Source organism: Notechis scutatus, chromosome 5 (genome assembly GCF_049901735.1).
Source record: "Notechis scutatus isolate UNSWTSFEM ecotype Mainland chromosome 5, rNotScu1.2, whole genome shotgun sequence".
In the NCBI taxonomy this organism is placed as follows: Eukaryota; Metazoa; Chordata; class Lepidosauria; order Squamata; family Elapidae; genus Notechis; species Notechis scutatus.
In genome coordinates this window covers 26,463,427-26,489,037 of record NC_142013.1, presented here as the reverse complement: position 1 = coordinate 26,489,037, position 25,611 = coordinate 26,463,427, and the positions used below count along the sequence as shown (strand labels likewise).

Genomic DNA, 25,611 nt, shown 5'->3' with positions numbered 1-25,611 from the left:
TGCTATATAATAACCATGTTTGTCAGTGTGATTGACGTTTTTTTTGTACAAAGAACAAAATAAAAAGTCAAATTCCTTTTTGTTCTGTAAAAAGCTGTAATAGTAACAAATTCAATGAAAGGAATTTGTAACAAATTCAGTGAAAGGAATTTTTTTAAAAAGATGCTAAATATGCTTTGAATACCATTTCATCAAACAGTGTAGATGGGACTGATAATTTTATATGTTTGAAATGTCATCAGTGAAACCTTTCCCAATGTGATAGTCCCCAGATATATGTGGGAAGTCACAGTTCTCAGAACTGTCAGTCAGCCATTGACCATGTTCAGGGGGAATCATGAGAGTTTCTAATGTATTTCTGTATTTGTATATTAAAATTTAAAAAACACTATAATTATCCATAACTGTAGTGTACCAAGTTTGGTAAGCTTATGAAGCTTTAGGACAAAGCATTTTCCACTACAAGATGACAAATAAGTAAAAAGCAGTATAGTTTCAATGGAAAAACAGAGGTTTATTTCTAATGGAATGAATTAGATTTAGGGCATGTCACTACAGATCTGTGTAATGTCAGTGCGGGATTTGAGAATACCTTGCCAGTCTAGAGAATTTTGTATTTGTTTGACTATGCTTGGGTGCTTCTCAATTGGGGAATTGTTCTAGCATCTGGTATCAGCTTCCTTCTCTAAAAACTGATGAGTAACCAACTGAAACTTATACTTCACAGGCACTGTTTCTGATTTTTCTGATTGACAATCTTGCTGAACTTGAGCAGGAAGTTCCAAAATATATATGGGCAATGCTTATACCCTGACTATGAGAGAATAGTCAAGGAATGATTATGTATATCCCATTGCTAAGAGTAAGTTGCATTCATATATACACATTTACTTGGAGTCACGATCAATAAATATAATGCAGCTTGCTTGTAGCTAAGTAAATACAAGATAAATACAAGTAAATGCTTGTAGCTAAGTAAATCTTTCTTAGTCAGGGGAAGAAAGAAAGATCAGGGGAAGAAGTTTTTAAAAGATCTGCATTTATCTTGCTCCAGATATTCATTAATTAAAAAGCACTGAGAAGTTATGGATTGTTCTGGTCTGAGCAGCCCTATAGATATAGATTTCATTTATAGATTTCTATGTTCTGTGCCTCAGTATATTTTCTTTAAGACATTATGTCTGGACTTGTCCCACAAATGCAGATAAATACAGAGATATATATCAATACTATCCATTCTTATAGAGTGTAATAAATCTGGGATTGTTATTTTGTTAAATGTTATAGGCTGGTAAGCACACTTAGAATTTTAAGCGCTAGTTATAAATTGACTGCTATGATGGGCATGACCAGTTACAAGACTGCTTTATAAACTACTGCATAGTCAATCTTCCTGGCTGTTGGCAGCAGAGCAGTCAATGCTGGCATAGGGCCAAGGTGAAATACATCTGATGGGCTTATGACCAGTAGCCACTGGTGAAATTGTAGTAACTCTATTAGCTGAGGAATTCTGAGGAAGAAAGCAACAGCACATAATTCTTCACAAATGGCATTAAAACCCATGGAAAGAAGCTTATCAAGAAATAGTGTCATGTTGCTTTTCAAGATGAGGGCCCCAGGTCTGGAAGTAACTATTTGGCTGTAGAGCAAGAAGAAAGAGCATTCTGAAGTAGGTCTAGGCAGCATGAATAATTGTATCAAAGCCTTTGGAAAATCAAGATGCTGATTGTATCAAAGCCTTTGGAAATTGGTGCGGGGAGCTTGGAGCCGATTGGAAAACTTTAAATGATTGCAAGAAAAGCTGGATTTTGTTAAAACTGAAATGTCATTGATTAGTAAAGGGTATGAGTAACTGAACTAAAATAGACAGGTATGGGACATTTCCAGTCAGACAAATTCAAAATGTTCTATTCTGGAAGTGAGCCCCAAATTTAAAAATCAAGTATAATTTCCATCAACTTTCAAGGATTGCCATTCAGTTTCATGATTATACAGGTATATGCATCATCAACAGAAAAAGAAACAGATGAAGAATTCTAATAATTTCTTGTGATTTTAAAAGAAAAGTTTGAGAAAACCATATATGATTGGAAAAAATAGATTAGGAACCTACAGTGATTAAGAACCCATTTTCTATATAGAAGTCTAACAAACTATTTTAATGTAAAATATCGTTCTACACCTGGATACCTCCAAATAACACCATAATTAAATAGATTACATAGCAAGAGATAGAAAAGTTCTGTTGAACTACTGATGCGGATGCTGGAAGCGGATTGCAGATCACAACAATACAAATACATATCTGACAGAAAAAGTCTCGAAAATTTCCAACCTCAATACCTAAAATTCATTCCATAAAATTATAACTAAACCTGGACCTAGTGGACTGAGAATCTGAGTAATTGTGGGAAGAATTTAAAATACTGTAGAAGTAAAAAAGCTAGAAAGCACGTAACAACGGTTTCTGCACAGGAACAAGAGGAAGACTGATTCCTTTGATTTGTTGTGTCAGAAAAGGTTGCTTTGTGCTCTTTGAACAATCAAAAGAACCATTCATTCAGTAAATACAGGAGATCAAGCCAGAATGCTCATTGGAAGCAAGGGTCTATTCAAACTGCTGGTTCTTCATCTATTACTTCAAAAAGTTTTCATTTCCATCAACAATCCTCTGATTTTTAAAATTATCGATCCCTTTACGTCCTTGATTATATTACAACTATCATTCCCTCTTTAAACACATTATACAGTATTTTTCTGCTCTGTCTTTCATGGCAATAATTCTTTTATGCATATTTTTCCAATTCGTAAGAAAAAAAATAACTTCATTATTCCACCAAACATTTTCCTATTAACATACTTGTGGGATTCTGTAGCATAATCCTTAATGCCTTGTTCCAAGAAGTTTCCTCACTATCTTTCCTTACATCCACTTCCCATTCATTTTATTTGGAGAATATATTCTAATCAGGTTTTATACCGGTCTCATGCTTTCACCTTCCCAGGCATTCTTCCTTGATTTCTTTCCATTTGTTTTCACTATTCACTTTCCCATCCAGTTCAACTCTGGATGTTAACAAAATTTTGATCTGTCCCACTGAGCCTGTCATAATTCTCATGTTGCTCACTAATTCTGTCTTTCATCACAATCAAATAAATAATGCTTTTATATTTGCATTCATATGTACATATGAATAGATATATTCAAACACACATTAAAAACAAACTTTTAGATGTTTTTCTAAGCAACTGCTTACCAACAATTACCATTCTTTTTCATTTAATTTTATTCCTGTATTTCTGAATTGCTCAATCAGTTTTCTATATTATGCTGTCTTTTTGCCAGTCATCCATCCCTGAATTTCATTCATTCAGAATGATCCACAGTTTTTTTTCATAATCCTTTCATTGTTAGCGTTCAATGGATGTAGCATCCAGCTGTCACCAACGTATGGGTGCATATGGGGAGGGGGTGCGCACACGCGCACACGCACACACACCCACGCACACATCCATCCTTTCTGCCATTCATTTTAGCCATTTCATTCATAAATGAAGCATATACTTTCACTTTTATGCATGTATTCATCCACTCCAGTCCACACGCCACCTTCATGCAGATCTTCCTCTCCCTGTTTTTTTTTTTCCTTTGGGTTTCACAACATCACAAGATATCTATTTTTTCTTGCTCCCATTTCATTTGTTAGTTAATGCTCTTTATGTTTACTATTCTTATAATTTGAGTTTCAAGTTCCATGCAAGAGGGTCATCAGATGCACCCTTAGATATTTATCTTTGCTCCCATCCTGGTTCTAAATGGTTACGGTTTGAATACATTTTGGCTAGGGTATGCCACAATGCTCAGTTTTAACCCAAGCATACTGCTACCGCTATATTCAGGTTATAATCTTTAATCCAGAGATTCAGCATATTCTTGCCCATTTCCAACCTACTAAGTGGCATTGTAATAACAAACACTTTTGGTGCGTGATTATTTATCCAGTGTACTTTAGACTACCTTTTGCATTTTGTGTTACCCATATGCACTAAAGCCAGTTCGGTCTAGTGGTTAAGGCACTTGGGTAGAAAGCAGGAGAGTGTGAGTTCTAGTTCCATCTTAGCCATGAAAGCCAGCTGGGTGATCTTAGCTCTTTCTTAGCAAACTCACCTCAGAGGGTTGTTGTTCTAGGAAAAATAGGAGGGGGAAGTTTTGTTGGACATGTTCACCACCATGAATTATGTGTAAAAATAATAAAGGCAAATATAAATAAATAAATAAGCAAACAAACTAATATCTAAGACTGATGTTAAATATGGTGTTGAAAACAAACATTCCCAACTCTTAAGAGTCGTCAGGGCAACAATGTGTTCAGACATAATTTGTTTAGGGAAAAAACTGGGAAATGAAATATTTTACAATGAAAGAACAGCTCCCATTACCCAATGAAATTTCTGAGTATGCAAGCTAGGACATTGTAGAATAAGGTTCAATGCTCATAGAGACTCTGTTCTCAACCACACCCTTTCAAAAATATTTCTCTTTTATCCAAGGCTTCTGTGCTTTTGGTGGAGTCAGGGTGTTTTCCACTCTTTGTTTACTTACAAATTTTTTAATTTTTTTGTTTTTAAGCTTTTGTTCTACAATTGTTAAAAACAAGGCTCAGTTAGGAAGTTTCATACACAACAAAAAAGCCAATTCCAGGCCATTTCTGATTTGGAAAGACATACCTCTACAGGCATGTAGCTCTTATCTTGGATCCCAAACCCATATGTTACAGCTGAGATATTATACTAACATGTTGATATAAACAAGTCTAAAATATGAAATGTTACCAAGGTCACACAAACATTTCATCCAATATCAAGAAAGAACTGAACTAATTATACTGCTACATTTTTCTCCTCTCCCTTTGAGACCTCTTGGGCATCTCAAATTTTAACATATTTATTGCAGTTGTCTTTAAGCCATAAGATATTGGTTGTTATTGTAACAAACAGTTTTGCGGCAAGAAAATTGATGTTTGTTTAGTTCTTTACTTGTTTTCTTCACTCACTTGAGAGTTTTGAAATCAAATGCACACACATTTTTAAATAACTGATGATATCAATACTAATCTGGAGCCAGTCTTTAAGTTCTAGCCAGTAATATAGAGTTATTCTTTTCTTTTCTCTTCCAATGCATTTTTCTGCTTGTCTTCTTCCCCCTTAAAATAAAGGAAACTAACAGTGCTTTTGCTATAAACAATTTTGAAATTGTGAAGAACATATCTTGACAAACTATCTCATTTTCTGATTACTTCTTTAATATATTGTGGAATGTTATATTTATAATATCTTGACTTCAGCAAAAGATCAGACAAAATTTCTTGTAATACGTTGACCAGCAAGCTGATTACTTATAGACTGCAATAAAGTGATTACATAGTTGGCTTACAAAACACACTCAGAGAGTATACTTCAATGGTTATCCATAAAATTAGGAATAGTATTAGGTGGTATGCCACAACAATTAATTTTATGTCTGACTGAGGAAAATACTTATCAAATTTGCAGATGATTCAAACTCAGGTAAGGTAGAACATAGAAGATAGAATAAAAATTATAGTTTAGAAATAACAGAAGAAAATACAACAGATATATGTGCAAAGTTCACAGTTAAAAACAACAACAAAATCAAATGTCCAAGTATAAGATGGCAGCCATCTGGTACACCAATTGTGCATGTGAAAAAGATTGTGGATGTAGTTATCTGCAATTGAATATGATCCAGCAGTGTCACATAACTGGAAAGAAGACACTCAGTTTGCATCAAGAGAAGCATAGTCTCCAAATTACAGATAGTAATCATTCCAGTCAGTCCTGCTTTGGTTAGACTCACCTTGACTAGTGAATCTCCCCACCCCCCCAGTTTGGGACACCATATTTCATCTTGAAAAAAGGATGATTGACAAGAAACATGATAGAACTCTTTAAATATCTGAATGAATATCACATTAAAGAGAGTTGTTTTTCTCTCTTATCAAAGAGTACAAGACATAGTTGTTAGATTTATGTTACACAAAGGCAGAATCCAACATTTAGTTGGATTTATGTTACATGGAAGCAGAATCCAACTAAATGTACATAAATCTTCAGAAATGGCAAAATTGACCTATTTGATCAGGGATGAAACATGTTCTTTTATAAAAAAGAGTGGAATCCTTTTATGATATTTTGCTGTAAAAAAATGAAATGGTGATTTCTAAGTTTGCAGATTTAAAAGGTTGAAAATGAGATAGAAGGGATGTAATCTGAGAGATGGATAATATGTTGGTCTGTAAGTGCTGTAAAGAACATTGGAAGTCACTTTTTTGTCTTTTTCTTGTCGTCTTTATTTGTATTGCTTTTTCACACTGTTTTTCTTTTTCTTAGCTCTTTTTTTATATATGTTTAACTTTTATCCATGTAAAAATTATTTTTTTAAAATTATATTTAAGCAATAGATTTATTGAAAGTATAAGAAGGAACCGAGGACTGTGCAATGTAAAAGGATACACATTCCCCGCATCTCATAACTAAAAATAAACAAGAGCACCACACTTCATCCATACAAATATCACTGAATTTCTCTTCTCTTCTGAAATAAATAAATAAATGGTTGACCAAAATTAGGGGAAAATATAGTTCTGTATAGCATTAGAAAAACATGCCTAGTAGTCTTATTCCTGCAAGTACGTGAGAGAGAATGGTGGAGAGGGTGTGTAAATTCCATAGAAGATACTAAAGACTGGAATGCAGAGCAGAAAGTTTCAGAACTTTAAAACATTCAACTGGAATGTTACTTTCCTAGTCTCCCTTGTTCTAGCTGCAACCGTCTCTTTGAATTATTTTCTGAGCCGGTTCCATAACAGGGGCTGCAACAGAGTTTCTGATGGGTGTGACTTTCTCACCCAAAAAGGTTGAATCAGGCTTGCTGTAGGCTATTTGCTGTAAAATAGGAAATAACATTTTCAACATTTTCATGAAGCAGAAGCTGTAGCCCAAGGTTGAAGGAAACTCCCAGGTAGGTGTGAGAAGCTATGAAAAATCTCGCTCATTGTCTTCCTAGGAGTGATATAACATGCAAGTAATGGGATTATTTTAATCCTACCACAAATAATCAGATGAAGAAATGAATTATGAGTTGAAGCATGTAGAATGGATTATGTCAAAATTCAACTGAGGTAGAAATACAAATATTTTCTTAAAATACATTATGTGTTCAAAAGCTTAATCAATTCCTAAGTAATAATTCCCACCTCAAAAGTTAATAAAACATTTTACATGACACATGGCTTTCTGCGAATAGGTGTTCTTCCTGTACAATTAAAAAAGTTATTGTAGAGACTGTAGGATCATTTTCTTGTGATTTTTTAAATCTTTGAAACTTTTTATTACAGCCTGGAACATAGCTGAAGATTGTATGGCTTTCAGGGTTCAAAAGAGGAGGAAAAGACAGCACTTTTGAAAGAACTTGCAGTGTTGACACATGTATAATTCCTTTCTAGATCGACTTGCCAATTGAACATGGCAAAAGGAGATACTGGTGTTCGATGCTTTCAGGGCTTACTAATTCTGGGAAATGTTGTCCTAGGGGTAAGTAACTTAGCAATGGCTTCTTCAAAAATATACCACTGTCTAGGTTCACACGATATTAAGCCACGATTTTGAAATTAATGGTTAGCTTTGTAAACTACAGTTAGTTGCAATGATATATCACACTAAACCCTAAATTCTGTTTTAGAAACTGCAGAGATGCAGTTATACAACAAGCCAAATCCAACCCAACAAATTATACTCTGGTTTAGTTGAACGCTTGAATACAGTCATTCCCTTGTAAATTATTAATTGGTCGTTGTAGTGTGAAGGGTTTACAAATTTAGCAATGGACACTGGAACACAGTGGAGGGTTTTTAATTTTTTTTTTTTTAACTACATGCAGTTATTTACAACAGGGATAAACAACACAGTTCTGATGTCAGGTTTTGCTCCCAGGTTTCCCTGTGATGACTTTCCCCATCTATCTCTTCTCCTTCCTCCTCTTCCCTTTCTGTCTCAATCCCTTGTTTCTGGGCTTGGTAAGAGAGAAAAAAGAAATGACTGAACTGGACTGAACTGGACTGGACTGGGATTAGTGGAATGTACTCAGTGTTGCCTGACTTTTTTCCAGTTCAGCTGAACACCGATGTTGCAGGAAGAATATCTCTTCTGTCCAGTTTTTCCCAAACCAGGGCTTCTCTACTGGCAGCTGATTCCCTTTTTTTTCTCCAGGGTCTTAGGCTTGGCTGAAGCCACTAACTGCAACCAGCCAGATCCCTCCTTTCCCTGCTGAGTTGTGGATCTTCAATGGAGCTTGTTCCTCTGGACCTTTACTTCCATATTTCCAGGGAGGCCATTCTTGAACTATTGCTTTCCTTTCCCTAAACAACAATCAGTACTTGCCTAGAAGTTTCACTTCACTTTCCAACTTCTCTCCAGCCTTTCTCCCTTTCCCTTCTTTGTTCACTCCAATTTTAATCTGTCTCCACTCTACGTTCCCTTCTCTCACTTCAATTTTGGGTTACATTGGCAGCATGTCCTGTAGCAACTGAGATGTCTGCTTCAGATTCAGATTAACAGAGTTGGAAGGGATCTTGTAGATCATCTAGTCCAATCCCCCACTGAAGCAGGAAACCCTACATCATTTCTGACAGATGGCAGTCCAGCCTCTTCTTGAAAGCCTCCAGTGATGAAGCTCCCACAACTTCTGAAGGCAACTTCTGTTCCATCAGTTGATTGTTCTCACTGCCAGAAAATGTCTCCTTATTTCCAGGTTGAATCTCTCCTAGATCAGGTTCCATCCATTGTTCCTTGTCTGGCCTTCAGGTGCTTTGGAAAACAACTTGATCCCTTCCCCTCCTCTCTGTGGCAGCCCCTCAAATATTGGACTACTGCTGTCATGTCTACCCTAGTCCTTCTCTTCACTAGACTAGCCAAGTCCGGTTCCTGCAACTGGTCATTGTATGATAGGAGCTAAGCAAAAGGCGAGACCAAAAAAAAAGAAGATACAAATTGCAAAATATACTTTTTTTTTTAACAAGTGAGTTACAAAGAAGGTCTTCTGGGAAGGGAGGAGAAAAATTTGTCTCATCAGAAACTCCAAACGGGGCATCTCTTAATCTTTTTGTTCTACAGAGACTTCAATTCAGAGTTTCATTTAATCTTGGATGGAATATGTAATTATCACAACAGGTTGTCAGCCCTGGGTCTGCTTCCCCAGAGTTCTAGTACCAAAGCCCTCTATATCTCACTGCCCCAATGAAATTGCCCACTCAAAATCTCCCCACACCACCCCTGGCTAGCAACCAGGTCATCTCAACAGGCTTCCTAATTCAGCAGCTGCCTTTTAAGGCTAAAGCTGCTTCCTCCCTCCGCCCCCTTTTCTCACTCTTTAATCTGGCTCATACCAACAGAACAGCAACCATACTAGGCTATAAAATCCATATACTGCACATAAAAGTTGAATGTAGAAAACATTCTTATTTATTCATTTTTATTATTGCACTTTATAAATGTGCGTCTTTAGTTTAAGTTGCATGTTAGAATTAGGAGTGTGTGTATCTCTATGTATATATGTGCTTGGATGTATGTGTTTCCCAATTCAGCATTACTTTGAAATGTAAAAAATGCAAATGTGTTTTTCATTTGTGGAGACAAGAATAATGGCAGAAAGAATGCCTATTGTGAATGAAAAATAACTTGTCTGTTTTCTTGTTTAAAAAAACAAATAGAAAATGTCTTTGTCAAATAACAGTATACAAAAGTAGTCAAATAAAAGTATACAAAAGTAGTATTTCTTCTAAAAAGTAATGTGAGAGAGAAAATACAATTGGGATAAGAATCATATGACCAACATAATGGCTGGTAAAAAGAGATTGGCATCAGTTTGAGGAAACATCATTTTCCATTCAAAGGAATCCAGAACTGAAGCAAACGCTTGGAAGCTGGAAAAATGGAAGCTATGCAAAATATTTGTAATCCTTCCAGTCACAAATTTATATAAGTATTTTTTGATCTGGAGTATCCTTTTTATGAAAGAAAGAAGTGTGAGAGTCAAATGGGGTATTCGGTTTGGCTCAGATTTTTGCCTTCCAAACAAATGCAAAAAATTAGAGAATGTTCTGGAATGACTCGTGTCTCTGTGGTTTCAGTGTTGTGGCCTTGCACTCATGGCTGAATGTATATTCTTCGTGTCTGATCAACACAACCTATATCCATTGCTGGAAGCTACAGACAATGATGATATCTATGCTGCTGCCTGGATTGGGATCTTCACCGGTTTCTGTTTCTTTTGCCTATCTGTTCTTGGTATTGTTGGTGTCATACAGTCAAGCAGGACTATGCTATTAGTGGTAAGTTTGTAGCAACAAAAGAAATACTGCTAGCTGTATATCTTGGTATATTCTTGTGTTTTTGCACAAAGGGATTTCTAAAACAGTGATAATACCATAGGAGACAATAATGAATAGGTTGTCAAGGAAATACTGTGATTGCAGAGTTTCAGAGACTGAAATCATTATATGTGCTGGCACTTCTTGCACAAATAAAAATTACTGACAGTTTTAGAAGTAGAAACTTTTTGGTTAAAGGTATTTTTGCATAGTTTGCTGTCAATCACTATGACATGAATAAAAAAAGAAAAATATTTTTTTCTAGATCTTCAGTTTTGCCATTTTAAGATGAGGCTCTTATCAAAGGGATTATAGCCACATTTCTTTAGAAAGAAAATCCATTCAGTGCAATTAAAAATTAAAGTTTTTGATTGGTATATTTATGCAAGCAAATAGGGCAAGAGGAAAGTGGTTATGATCAGAACTGCATATAGTAGCTACATAATTTTACAATAGTCTTGACCTAGTGGCTGGAGGGCTATCATGATCTATAGACAAATAAAAAATAGTTTCAAAACCAATCCAAGAAAGATGGAACAGTTGTTAATTCAGAACCCAATGGACTGTAGGACTCTACTAGCTTTAATTCTCAAATTTAAAATCTGAGGTGAAATGGTTCCTCTTGAAATCACAGATCCCTGGCTAGGAGATCTTTGCCCAGTTTCAGCTGATGCATCCTTTGTGGTCTTACCTGGAATAGGATGTCCCAAGAATATGTACTCATCTAGATTACTGTAATTCTTTCAAAATGAGCTTGTACTTGAAGAATATCCAGAAATTTCAGCTGATCCAAAATGCAATAGCCCACATGCATCATGCTTTGTTTTGATACTGCACATTATACCCTTCCTGCAAGAGTTGCAATGGTTAGCAGTCTATTTCTGAGTGCAATTCAGAGTGTAATTCACCAACTTTATCCCAATATGGTTTTAGGGTTGGGTACCTAAGAAAACATGATTTTTTCCAGATAAATTCTGAAAATCCAACCTGAATATTGAAAAAATACCTGCAAGGGTTCTTATCTACTATGAGCATGACTGGAGGAGCATTATGGTGGTTATCTCCTTTAAAAAAAAACTTTATTGATCATATTTTCACAATTAAAAACATATTTCCACTAATTACAGCATGTTCATAATGGTGTTCACTCACATTGACATATTCCTAAATATGTATGTTATTATTAAGTATTGTTACAATTATTTTTACATTCCATTTAGAACATATATTCATACATGTACAAAATTATTTACATAGTTATTTCATCTTACCATAACCTTTCTTTCCTTTATCTACTTTTTGTCTAACTTCTAACCAGTTACACCATAGGTTCCAAATTTCATGGTACTCTGTTTCTTCTTTCACTTCATTACCATCAATAGCCTATTCATCTGTGCATTCTAAAACCTTTTTTATTATCATGGTATTGAAAAGAATATTATCACATTTCCAATTCTGGGCACAGGCAATTCTTGCCGCAGTTATTATATGGAATATGTTATATTGATTTTTTTTTTTTGCCAATTTTCTCTCTTAATATACCCAATAGGAATATCTCTGGTTTCAATTCAATTTTCTGTTTTGTAATTTCTTCAAGCCAATTCTTAATTTTGAGCCAATAACTCTTAGCTTTAGGGAAAGTCCATCACATATGGAAAAAAGTTCCCTGTCCATGATCACATTTCCAACAGTTTGCTGATCTATTAGGGAAATATCTTAGCCAAACTTGCTGGAGGTAAGTTCCAGCGATAGAACATTTTATACAAATTTTCTTTATATGCTGCTGATAATGTTAATTTGTAATTTATTTCCCATAATTTTCCCAATCTCCCAAATTAAAGCTATAGCCAAAATTCTTCACCCAAATTATCATGGTCTCCTTCTTCCATTTGGAATCTTAAGAGATACATTTTAGTAATCATTTTTCCTCTATCCCCTGTAATATTTTATCTAATTCCTGTTGATCTTTGTAAACTCCATATTCTTCTATATCTTTTTTATATCTTCTATATATTTTTTGGATTTTTAAATATGGGGTGGTCATCTCTATTGCCTTCTCTCCTATGGAATATCCTGCCTCCCATTCTTATGGCCTTATAGAAAGTTGTCAATATGTGGCTCTTCCAGAAAACTTTTGGGGATAGATTATGAACCTATCAACAGCAGAATTAACATTATATGAATATGTGTAATATTGTATCTATATCTGTATCAGCCTATATCTCGATATAGATATGCACATTGCACACACATGATAATATATACATACACATACAGCCCAGATGCCAAATGCCCAGAAGCCAAATGAACTGAAGAACTGGATGGATGGATATATGGATGGATGGGTGGATGGATGAATAAACAGGACACTTTTCTATATACTTTTACAGCTTTCCTATACAATTTTAAGAAACGGAGAAATTCATTTCTATCATAACATTATTCTCAAAGTAGAATATAAACCGTATTCCGACAGATACAGTATAAAAGATGCACATATCATAAAACATGTATGCTAATATTCCTGCAATACTTTCATATTGCAAAAAAGAGTTTAAATGCTAAATTACTGAATGTATGTTCACTTCTCATTTGTACAAAAACTGTGATGGGTAGCGAAGAAATTTATAAATGAAAGAAAAGCATGATTTTGTGAGACAAAAAGAAATACAAGTAAAAAATTGTCACAGAACAAAATTAGTGCTAAAAATCCTGGATAAACAATTCCAAAAGATCCTTAACGGAGAAAGATTTAATCCCACACACTGTAAACAAAATGGCAAATTATTCTGAAATGTATAAAAGTCAAATTGGAAGTGACCAGGAAAAGCTTGGACTCTTAATAGACTCTTAATAGAGAAGCTTGGACTCTTAGGAAAATAACCTTTTTACAAACAGCAGGATTTAGTAATTCCTGAATAGCACCTGAAGTAAATTCCAATTACACATAGCCTGTTCTCGGATTTGACATTCAAAGTATAAAGAAACTACAGCTTAGCAGAATTGTAAAGTAGTGAAAAAGTACAAATAGAAAAATAGTCTGGCATCTTGAGATTAGCAATGAAGTCATTATTATGGGAGACCTTATCTTACTTTTCCCCCAAGATTTTTTAGAAATAAATATAGATAGTTACAGGGTGTTGAAATGGATTCAAATGTTAATGTAACAGTAATTTCAGAAGAAATAGATCATTTTTCCTAGGTTGAAGTCTGCCGATATTGCCTAAAGCAGCTCTAGAGCTGTGACAATTTATTGCAGATATATTATACAAAAGTAAATGCTTCCGGTATGCAATTTCAAAGATCAAAAGTTAATAATCTTTACAGTAGATTATATTATACAGACAAGATAAGTCTAAATACAGACTCACAAAAGAATCTTTTATGTGCCATCAAGTCACTGTTGACTCTTAGTAACACATTTAACACTTAGGAATATGAAATCTGAAAAATGATTGTTATGTTTTTCAATTAAGAGAAGAAATAGGAAGATAAATTTATTTATAATAGATATTTCTTATAAAATATCTAACACGTTATATAAAACTTTTATTTTAAGGCCACAGGGTGATGAAATTATGACTTAAAAGTTTTAATGTGTTGAATTTTATTGGAATCCTTAGTGCAGAATGGCTTTTAAGCTTTAGTAAATTAGTAAGAACTAAGTTGAAGATTATTAATAGTAAACTTACACTGCAATAAAGTTGTACTACATATAAACTTCCTAGTGTATGTTAAGCAGAGCACTACACAAAGCTAGTTGTATGGCAATGCCCAGCTAGTTTTTAATTTTTGTGAAAATATTTTGCAAAAAAATGGGAAAATCATTCAGCAGACTTTGGCATAAACCCTCCTGTTGATTTTATGTTCAATTTTCTTTAGACATAGAAACTGATGCACTATAAGACTGATTGAGTTTTTATTGGTAACAGCAAGGTTTGTTATTTCAAAACATCAGAAAATGGATGCATTTAAAATGGTCTTAAAAGGATGGGAAATAGCTTTACCTCAAATCATTAGCACTTCAATGAAGAGCTTTGAAGGACTATATAAATTGGGATAGATACAGCATATTGAAGTTTGGGCATCATTTCTTAAGTATATTAATAAAGCTGTTCCTAAGATTATCCTTCTGTGCAGATATTTCATTCTGGGATGAAATACTTACACAAATCTTTCTCATTTCCACTTAAGATGACAGAACATCAAGTTTATTTCCCTTTTTTAAATTCCTTTTCCTTTGTTGCAGTTTCCTCTTTTTTTAAGGTAGGGCTTCTTAAAGTTTTTTCCCCTCCTCAGACTTTAGATTTGTTAGTTCAACAAAATGTGAGTTCAAATGATGTTACATTTTGAATGGTCAATCTAACTCTGTTTCGCTGTTCATAAGAAAGTTACTTCAAGACCTAATGGTGAAAAAAATCCTCTGGCATTGTAATACGCAGAATTTGGAGAAAATTAGTATTAGAATTCAATGTATGAGAGTTTTTAGGTTTTACAAAATGCAGTGAATAGATTACACAGAATACCGTGCAGATCAGGCTTCAATAAAGATATCAATAAGAACATGTTGACATGGATTTTGCAGGTCATACTGTCCTAAAAGTGCAAAAGGTTCTCACAGTATATATTTGCCAGATAATCTCTGGAATGATTTATTACTTGTATAATAAACAGCATTATTTGGTGGATAACATAATCAAAGAATGCTACAGTTTGCAAGTGGATATTATTTTTAATAGACAGGTTAATGAATGGATTTGTATATTTGGGAGCTCCTGAATTGTTTACTAGAGGAAAAGCGTATCATTTTGCAGGTGTGATTTGAAGTAGTTGTAGATCAAACATGATTTGGAGCACATTATTTCCAGCTCATATTACTGGCAAAGGAGAATAAGCTGTGCAGAAAGTTCAGTAAACAATTTGTTACTCATTTGTGGCCCTATTGTTAAGAATCTGGTTCATCCTGAGAACTGAATTCATAAAGCAGTCAGAACGTAGTAAGGGCTAAGATTGGCAGAAGGGAGATAAAATAACATGTGAAGATTATGTTGTTATTTCAACTACTGGTTTACTTTGGACACCACTCTTGTTAATTAGATTGTTTTTTTTTTATTAAGACATGCTATGGTTAAGCACCCAGTTGGATTGCTCTTCCTTGATATTGAATTTGCATGAATACAGGTAGTCCTTAATTTATGACCAGAATTGGGAGCAGAAATTTGAATTTCTTGTTAAGTAAGGCAGTTGTTAAAGGAGTCACACCTACTTTGATTACATTCTTTGTCATGGTTGTTAAGCAGTTGTTAAATGAATCCTGTAGTCATTAAGCAGATCCAGCCTACCTTCAATTTCCCCATTGCTTGCTGGAAACCAGCTGAGAAAGTTACACATGATAATCATATCAGCCCAGGATGCTGCAACTATCATAATTACATGCTGGTTGCCAAGCACCAGAATTTTGATTGTGTGATCATGGGGATGCTACGACAATCATAAGTGTATGGGCCAGTTGCAATTAACTTTTTCAGTGCCATTGTAACTTTGAATGATCACCAAATGATTGTTTTTAAGTCAAAGAAAACCTGTATATTCTCAGTATTGCAAATTAATGCTAACTAAAAACTGTGGCTGGATTGTTAAGTGGAGTAATTAAATGTCCATCATTCTGTTTGCTGCCTTTAAATTTTTGCAAACAAAAGGAACAAAAAGTTTTTAAAGATTGTCAATTCAATACCACCTAACACAGACCCCAAAGTTGGTTGGTGAGTCCTAGTCTTGGTTCCATAACTGGTGTACAACATGTTAACAGGAGTAGAACATTCTCAAGAATAGTGCATATTCATGGAACTTGCTCCTAGGAAAAATGTAGCTGGGTCCTATTCTGTGCTGTTTTAGAAAAGGAATTGTAGGATTCTTGTTTTATTCTTGCTTTAATTCCATCATTTCATAAATTGCATTTTGCAGTCAATGTGACTTTTTCAGTAGAAGTCTATGAACAATATATGAACAAATAATTTAGCTGAAAGTTGCTTGAAAAGCCATTCATGTTTAGTTTGAAAGCTTTTAATTCTGGCAAATTAAAGAAGGAAGGAGGAAGAAACAGAAGGAATAAAACAGATTTCAGTGGAGGGGTGTTATAGCACTCAATGTATCAAAGTGTATCAAATGTTCTTTGTGACATATGTTTTGTTCATTTGTCTTTAGTACATCATCCTGATGATGATTGTCTTTGCCTTTGAAGTGGCCTCTAGCATCACAGCAACAGTGCATCGGGATTTCGTGAGTATTATGCCAGTGATGTGTCTGTTCTCTCAGATGCTCTTAATTCAGTGTAGAGGTTAAAAGGGGAGGGATTAATTTCTGCAAACATGTTGAAGGTCTGGCAGCACCTTTATATGGCATGAACAAGCTTTTAATTCATTATTTTAATCTAAGGGAAAGAAAATCTTTCTACCACAACTGTGGGCTGGAGGATTTTATTTGTTTGTTGACTAGAGTCTCTTCATTAGCAAATACATTTCAGTGATATGATCACTTTAAAAAAAATAAAAATAAAGCTTAATTACATATGAATTCCTTAAAGTTAGTCAGTGAAGTAGTCTACCCAAAACTGGAATGTGTGGGTTAAGCTTGTGCGAATGTTATTTACATTAGTTAGCATGTACTACTGGAGGAAAACAATTAATTTTAATAAATTTTTTAAAAATCTAAGATGTATTTGCTAGATGTTACCAAGGACGTGACTTCTGATTTTATGGAGTGTTCTCCAAATAGGGGGGAAAGCTCACATTTGTTCCTTTTATTACCACTTAGCTTACAACTGAACTTTTCTTGAAGCAAATGTTGGAAAAATACCAGAATCCAGAGCCAATCAACAATGATGACAAATGGAAGAGTGAAGGTATTACCCGAACATGGGATCGTCTCATGTTGCAGGTAAGAATATTGTACTATTTTGAGACTAATTCTTCACTCTCATTTAAGAATATTTTTAAGATTGTGACACCGTCAGCATGAAAGTCTGAGGGACTGTGGGAAGCAGATGGAGGAGAAGTTCAGTTTGTGCGAAAAGACTCATCACAGACCAGATGGACAGATTACGGGAAAGACACATTTCAAAGAGACTTTGGATTAATTGGTTTACTACCTAAAAAGTTGGTCTTACAGTTTTCAACTTTGTGTTTTATACCATTTAAGACATCGTTTTGAAAACTATGTTATTTTTACTGCTTGAGCTTGACAACAATGTGGAGTTTAAAAGAAAGGGATTGCCGCTATAATTCTATCACACGTTATTCCAATTGAGTGGAAAGGTCATTTAAAAATGAGCACACATAGGATTATAAATTGCTTATAGTACATCACTATCCACAATTTCTCATCAGCTTGAATCTTCACTTATTGTTTTGCTTAGTACTTTGAAGACTACAAACGGCATCTTCAGACATTCAAATAATGTAAGCCTGGCCAATGGATAAAAACATGCTTAGAAAATATACATAGAGAAACCCCGAAGTGGAATTATAACTACATTTGATAGAATGTGATTACAATGCATATAGAATAAAGAGTCTTGATCTCAGGGATTATTGACAAACAGAGTTACAGTACTTTAAGGACTATGTTATGTATTTATTTCTGACCCACCTTTATTATTTTTATAGATAACTCAAGGCAGCAAACATATCTAATACGTCTTCCTTCTCCTATTTGAGCTTCTGATTTATTTGTTGTATGCACTTGCACAATCTATGAAATCTGTTCTGAATAATTGTCATAATCTATCCATTTATTCTCTTGACATTAAGCAACATTTTTGTACGAATTTGACTAAAAGTAATGTGATGACGCAGAGTTAGCTAAAAATTTGGAGAGCTTTTGAAAAATGTAAACTACTTTCCCCCCCCATTGATATGATTTCATTCTGCATCGTAATATCCGGTAAATTATCTGTCTGAGGAAATCAGAGTTCCTTGATGTGCTTTTTGTATTCCACCCAGTTGTATTACATTCCAACAATTTTCAATGTTTTTACAATGTGAAACATTGTAAAATTGATGCTGGTTCATTGGATGTAAATCATTTCACACATTTTTGGTAAGAAAGTAAATTGACTGAAATTTCTTTTTTTTAAAAAAAATGACAAGTGCAATGCCCTATTATTGCACCCCAACAAATGCATTTTTTCTTCATAAATCCAGAATGAATGCTGTGGTGTGAATGGCCCAACCGACTGGCAAACATATACCTCCATTTTTCGGAAAGTGAACAGTGACGCAGATTTTCCCTGGCCACGACAGTGCTGTGTTATGGATCCTCTAGGAAAAGCAATTAACTTGGATGGCTGTAAATTAGGGGTGCCTGGCTATTACCATACGACAGTAAGAATTTCTTCTTATTTTTTTCTGCAGCAATCAAAACACTCGTTTATATTTGTCTTCTCTGAAATGTTAATCGGGTGCTCAATGCTAGCAATATTTTCTCCCAGTGTGATGGGCTGAAGTGTTCCTTTTCTCCTTGTGTTTCCTGTTTTACACCATCCCCCCAGTAAGTAGTATGTCAGAAAAGAACAGTCCTGCCATAAGATAAAATGAAGAAGCTATGTTAAGCAGCAAATCGGGGCAGCTGTTAACTAAAATAAGTCAGTCTCTAACATTCTGTCTTCCCAACCCTTCAACAAGAGCAGTTGCTTCATGGGCACTAAGGCATGGAATTCTCCAGAATGGCCTACTACTGCTAGCTACCCTACGCCATTATTTTAAGGCAATTCTCAGGAAAATCCAGACATGGCTGTTGCAGCCATCTTAAAATGTGTCAGTCTGAGGATACTAATCAACTGTTAATAGGAAGAAAAGTAGTGGCACTACTGCTTCTGGAGAAGGAGTGTGGAGAAGGAAGTGGAAATAGAGCATAGATTACATTTTCTGGGGCTGCTACTACTTATTAAAGTTAAGGACTTAATCTTGATCATAATTATACAAATTCAACAGCCTGAAATATTATTGATTATTGATTATTGATTCCATTTCTTCATCACTCTGCTAGATCTACTGGCCTACTGTTATTTGATTAAAATGTGAGGGGATGGACTTCTGTGATAATCTTAAAAACTAACACATTGACTTTAATAGACTTAAGTCCATTACTATGCACCTGATATCCTTCACTTTGTCAATTCTTTAAAATGGGATTCCTCCATTTCAATCTGGATAATCACATCAATGATTTTAGTGACTTTTAACCGCAGCAGTACAGCTGTTTGAGAAGAAATTAACTTTGAAAAGATGGATGCTAAATTTCCATAAAATGAATTTTTATATAATTGCTTTAGTTATTGCTCAGTCCCTTGTTGGACTGATGAAGTTAAAGATATTGTATTTCCAGAGAAATCTCCTCATCTTCCAACCTGGAAGTGTGTTTTCTCTTTTTTTGCTTGATGACATACTGTTTTACTTATTTGCAAATATTAGTATACATACTATTTTTATGATTCCCATATATTGGCATTTTTGGCTCATACATATTTAGTTTTTAAATTTGACTTAAAAATATCTGTGTAGGAATTCATAAACATTTTTGTACAAATTTCAATCTAAAATGTACATTTTTGTATGGACTTTTGTTAATGTATACATAGTTTGCAAACAATTTCCCTGAATACATTGTTTTACCTCCCACATACACTTTTGGGCACATATTTATTGGTTGCAAGCCATATTGCACAATTCTGGAAACTGCCAGTATTGACAAGTAAGTTCATTCTAGTTCCATATGAATCAGGCAGGTACAAGTTCACATTAAAACTTGCCTGTATTAATTTATATCAATCCTTCTTTTCAATTAAGGCTTAGCAACTAGATCTATGTGCTTGTAGCTGAACCTCTTCCTATTTATTTTCCCCTAGGGCTGCTATGAAACTATTGCTGGCCCCATGAACAGACATGCCTGGGGTGTTGCCTGGTTTGGATTTGCCATTCTGTGCTGGACTGTAAGTATCTAACAGAACTTCATTTGTTGGGCTTTAGGATTTAGTGTCTTTAATGTGCATTTTAGGGCTAATTTTAAGCTGTGCTCTTAACCTTTTACTTTTTTGTTCCTTTACTTTTTCATTTTGTTATCCGTTCTCTTCGGAAAGGTTTGGTCCTGCTGGTGAATGTCTTTTCCTTTTCATTTTTTAGCATTAAATTTTGTTTGTAAATGACTTCTATCAAAGCCCTGCCTGCTTATACTGTTGTCACTAATGGTTGTGTGTAATTGAAGTTGCTTGGGTTTTAGCAAACCATCTCAAAAGTTTACAGCTTAATTGAGTCTCCAGTGTTTTGGGATTGAATTCACAGTTTTAATGTTGTGAACCAGCTAAGGTCAGATAAGCCTTTCATAACAGGGAAAACTTGTTTGTAATGTACTGTATGACTTGTTTGTGCTGTCCTTCTTGGACACTTGCAATGGCTACCTGAGTTTACAGAGTCCCTTAACCAGTAAGACAAGCCTTAGTTTCAATATAAAATGACCTCTAGGAAGGCAATAAAAAGAATGTGAATAAATGCAGGAAGACTGGTTATCAGCAAATGAGAGGCATGTGGACAAACATGATGGGAACATGTCACCTGAATGACAAGCATAGTAGAATATTTAGGATGTTTAAATAATGTTGGAGTTGTACTAGGGATAGCCAGGCTGAACAGAAATATGAATTCTAAAGTTCATCAATAGGTTGAGGCAAGCTAGACAGTCTCTCTCACTCTCATCTTAACAAATACAGTGGTACCTCAGTACTTATCATTAATTGATTACGAGAGGCACAATGAATCCAAAAACAATGAGTATCAAACAAATGTATACAAAGTATAATGGCAGCTGACCCCAAGGTCTAGCTTGTGCATTGAGTACCAAAAACAATGAGTACTAGAACAAAAGTATCATGTCAAAATCCATTGACTACCAAGTTTGATGAGTTTCAGAGCAGTTGAATACCAAGTACCACTGCATTACAATACAATAATAGAGGAAGGAAAAGGAAGGGAAGAGAAGGGAAAGGAAACTTTTCTTAGTTTCCCAAATCTTATTCTTGAAGAAATTGGACACTGGTGTTACTCAAAAGTAGATCCAGAATCCTCTTTCCCAGTCTCTCCCTTTTACAGTATGTTTGAATATGTGGGATTAGTTATGATAGCCCATCTTGGTCTACCACAAATAATCAGTTCAGATTTTTAATAAAGTGTGTTCTCTGTCTAGGACAGGACTTTTAAAAGATTTTGAGAGGTCCAGCTCAGAATCTGGCTACTCCCCCCACCCCCACCCCCCCCTTTTTTTTTTTTACTTTTCTTTTAGACGACATCAATGTAATATTTTTATCATTGTTTTCTCCTCATTGAGGAGAATTTAACTATAGTCAGGGCAATGTGGGAAATGTTGAAATCCTGAAATAATCTTTCCTTTAACATTTAAACATATTTATTTTTTTCCTGCCCTGATTAAACTATTGATTTATATATTCCAACCAATCAAACAGTGTTTTTCAAATTAGCCAACTCTCAGAATTCCCCATAATTTCTGCTGACAGAAATGCATTCTGGCTGGGGGATCTGGAGTCCACACAGCCCTGCCCAGTGTGTGCAGGCAAGACTAATTGCTTATCTCTCCAGCTTTGAAAAAGACCTTTCTCTGGTAGCCTCCTGGGCAGGGAAGCAAAAGCATATTCCTGGTCACTTTTGAGCTTGGCTTGGCTTTCTCTATTGCTGGTTCAGGCACACCTAATGTTGGCATGTATTATCCAGAAAGGAATGTAGCTGTCAACAGGAAAAGTTTGTCACCTCTGCCCTAGACATTGCCACAGTCAGGCAGAAACATGCAAGGAAACAAGGTTGTCCTAAATTCCTGGGCAGTCTGAATATTTGTTTCTGTGCATACTTTTTGGCAGTGACTTTAATGGAAGCCTTTATGAGATTGCTCCTTTGTCTGAAGAATTTTCCATAAAAAGAGGGAGACCTGAGAACCATTTTACTTGCATAAGTTTTCATAGTTTTGCTGTCAGCCATGGTGCTTATTAAATTTATACATTTGTATTTCTGTATGGTAATAAAACCACCTTGGGGTTCTGTGTTGAACACAATATATGCTTAATTCAGAGAGCTAGTTGTCCCACACCTAATTATGCTGCTTATACAAATTAACTACAGGCTGTTCTTCTATTCAATGGAGTTTTAAAGTTGAAAACCAAAATGTGCTGCATAAAAAAAGATGTTTGCAATAATTCTCCTTGAATTGTTTCCTTTTTTTTCCAGACTTGGGTGCTTCTTTGTACAATGTTCTATTGGAGCAGAATTCAATATTAAAGGTGTAATGGCCTCGCAATCTGTACTTCCTGCTTTTTTCCATAAATCTATATAGATTTTTTTCCTTCTTCTGTTGAGTTATGACCATTTCTCAGAGACTACCTGGACAAGTCCCTAAAGTTTTCTTGGCAAGGTTTTTCAGAAGAGTTGAGAGAAAGTGACTGGCCCAAAGTCACCAACTGGCTTTGCACAACTCATGGTCTCCACATTGGTAGCCTGATGCCTTAACTAGTACATTAAACTGGCACTCACAAATAGTTCATATCTGTATAATTTCTTTCTGTGGAACTTCTCAAGATGTCCCTTTAATCTTTGCTTCTGCCATTGCCTTAATTTCAGACGTTGTAGCTATAGTAATCACAAGGCAGGAAATTGGACTATTCTAGCTGTAACAATCAAGAACATGCTAAGACATAGCAATATATGAGAAAATGGAGGTAGAGTCCCTGGTGTTCTCTTGTTTGTTTGTTTGCCAATGTTTCATTACTCAACTACAGTAGTTGAGTGCCAATGAGCGTTGGATTTGTTCCCTGTTTATATACAGCAGCTTGCCCTGGCTGTATTAGTGGAGCTGTGCTTTTTTCTTTGGTAGTTACTCTATTAGTTTGTTGATTAGATACATAGAGATAAACCATTTTTATATATCATTCAAAAAATCACTTTTATATATCATTCAAAAAAGAGAATTAAAAAACTAAGAAGGAAACAAAAAGACTACAACCCATCATCTCCAGCATCCAAAACCCAATAATCAGGGACAAGACAAACAAGAGAGAAAACCATCTGCTCCATCACTCAAGGAAAAAACCACAGCCCTACCAACACAGAGCAAGCTACTATATATAAACAGGGAGAAAACCCCAAATGTATACTGATAGTGTTACCTATTTTGCTAATGAAACATTGGCAAGCAAGCAACCTGCCCAGAGAACACCAAGGACCTCATAGTTCAACCCTAAGTTGCGTTTATTGTCTTTTATTGGAAATGGCTATTTTAAGAAAATAAAGTGTTGAACCAGTTGTTTGGAATGATTATCTAGGATTTTTTGCAGTATTTTTTGGCTACCTCTGATTACTGGTAAACATATACAATCCTCAATTTACCAATGTTTGATATGATCCCTAAATTATTTACAAGAGAGGATGACTTCTTAAAAGAATCAAACATAGAGGAACAACTATACTTGAAAACACATTGAATGCAAGAGATACCCTAACATTTTATTTGGATCTTGAATAAAATATATTTTGTTAGAATTCACGATGAAATCATATATATTATTTTAATATGAATGACTAATATATAGATGGCCAACCAATTACACAATCAATCTTTTGTTAACACATCAGATTGTAAGTTTTGTTGTGATATGCCTTGTACAGAGAATTGTAAGATGCAAATGATTTTCCATGAAATGTAAGCTCCAAAAAGAAATGTTTTCTGTATATTTTATTCCTGTTCAAATCTTTATTAATAAACTGTTTTTTAAAAATAAAATAAAGATGGTTAAGAGAATAGAATGTTGTCTCACATGTAACCCCAAGTATATTGTTTGTACATTATAGTGATTGCTCTTATGCTTTCCTAAGCTGAAGAATTGGAATGAATGGTGTTTTTTTTAGTTAGTGGGAAATTTCAGTTATCGAGTCAAAACTGTGTCTTCATTTAAAAAAAACACAGTAAAGATAATCATGTTTCATAAGGGAATCTTTAACTGCAGGACCTGGATACTTAAGTATAATTTTTATATGAATTCAATGTATCAATGTTAAACCACTTTTACCTATAATTTCATGAAATAACATTTGAATTTGTGAATTGAATATCATAGCTTTAAGACTTTCATTTTGTTTCCCAATGACCCAAATGAAGATTTTGCTGAGGGATAGAATGCACAAAAATATTTTCCACATATACTTTCTTCCACAATGCAAATGTGATGAAGAGGGGTGAGGTTTAGAGGACAGGGTCACATATTGCTCTCAAATTGCCCATGAATGAATATGCTGAAAGGGAAACTTCTACAATATATTAAAGAGTTTATTGGTTTTTTTCTGGATTCAGCATAACATTGATTATTTAGAGGGTTATTCCAGACAACAGCTAAAAAGCACAAAGAAGATGTGTTAATTTTCAATAAAACAACCAAAATTAATAACTTCCTGTATGTGAACTGTTCTTTTCACACACTTTTGCATAAGCAGTAGCTGTTTTCTTAAGGCTATTCAACATTTCTGCAGTGGTTAAACAGGCAGTATAGCTGCTGGGTAAGTAGCTAAGTATTATTCCATACACCTAGTTGTTGCTACTAATGCTCGAGAGAGTTGCTGGTCTGACAAGTAACAAATTCCCTTGGATTTACAACATACTATCAGTACTCCCACACTTTAAGAAGTATTCAGCCTGGGGCAATTTAGGGAGAGTAATGGAAAAGAGCAGAAGATGGGAAAAACAAGTTCCATTGAGGAGAGACTAGAAGTCATCATTATACTTATCCTTTAAAATGCAAAATAGGAGGGGGGATAATAATTGGAAGAGATATTATTTTTTAAATACCTAAGGGGAGTTTGATTTGGTTTGGTTTGATTTCACAGTGACACTAGCAACAAGGAAACAGTGTAGTTTATCATACACTGGATATGTTGAAGTAGAGACTAGACAACCATTTAATAAGGGTTGTTTTAATTTGTATTACTGTATCAATTGAAGTCTATGCTTGTCCCTTTAAAATAGTCACTGATTTTTTTTCCAAAGAAAGTGGTATCAGTTAGTATTGTGTATATTCACAGGTAAGTTAAAAATGTTAGGTTCCAAAACACACATCAAA

The 25,611-nt window shown here is 34.7% G+C and overlaps 1 protein-coding gene across 1 annotated transcript in view; it reads left to right on the top strand.

The window, feature by feature from the left end:
• Window positions 1-24,942, top strand: part of UPK1B (uroplakin 1B) — a 29,330-nt gene extending 4,388 nt beyond the window's left edge. Inside the window, exons 2-8 of the mRNA XM_087966396.1 lie at window positions 7,527-7,614; window positions 10,209-10,409; window positions 16,653-16,727; window positions 17,262-17,384; window positions 18,650-18,829; window positions 20,353-20,436; window positions 22,733-24,942. Coding sequence (XP_087822522.1) covers window positions 7,546-7,614; window positions 10,209-10,409; window positions 16,653-16,727; window positions 17,262-17,384; window positions 18,650-18,829; window positions 20,353-20,436; window positions 22,733-22,783 — 783 coding nt within the window. The 5' untranslated portion in view covers window positions 7,527-7,545 and the 3' untranslated portion in view covers window positions 22,784-24,942. The remainder of the gene's footprint in view (window positions 1-7,526; window positions 7,615-10,208; window positions 10,410-16,652; window positions 16,728-17,261; window positions 17,385-18,649; window positions 18,830-20,352; window positions 20,437-22,732) is intronic.
• The last annotated feature ends 669 nt before the right edge of the window (window positions 24,943-25,611 follow it).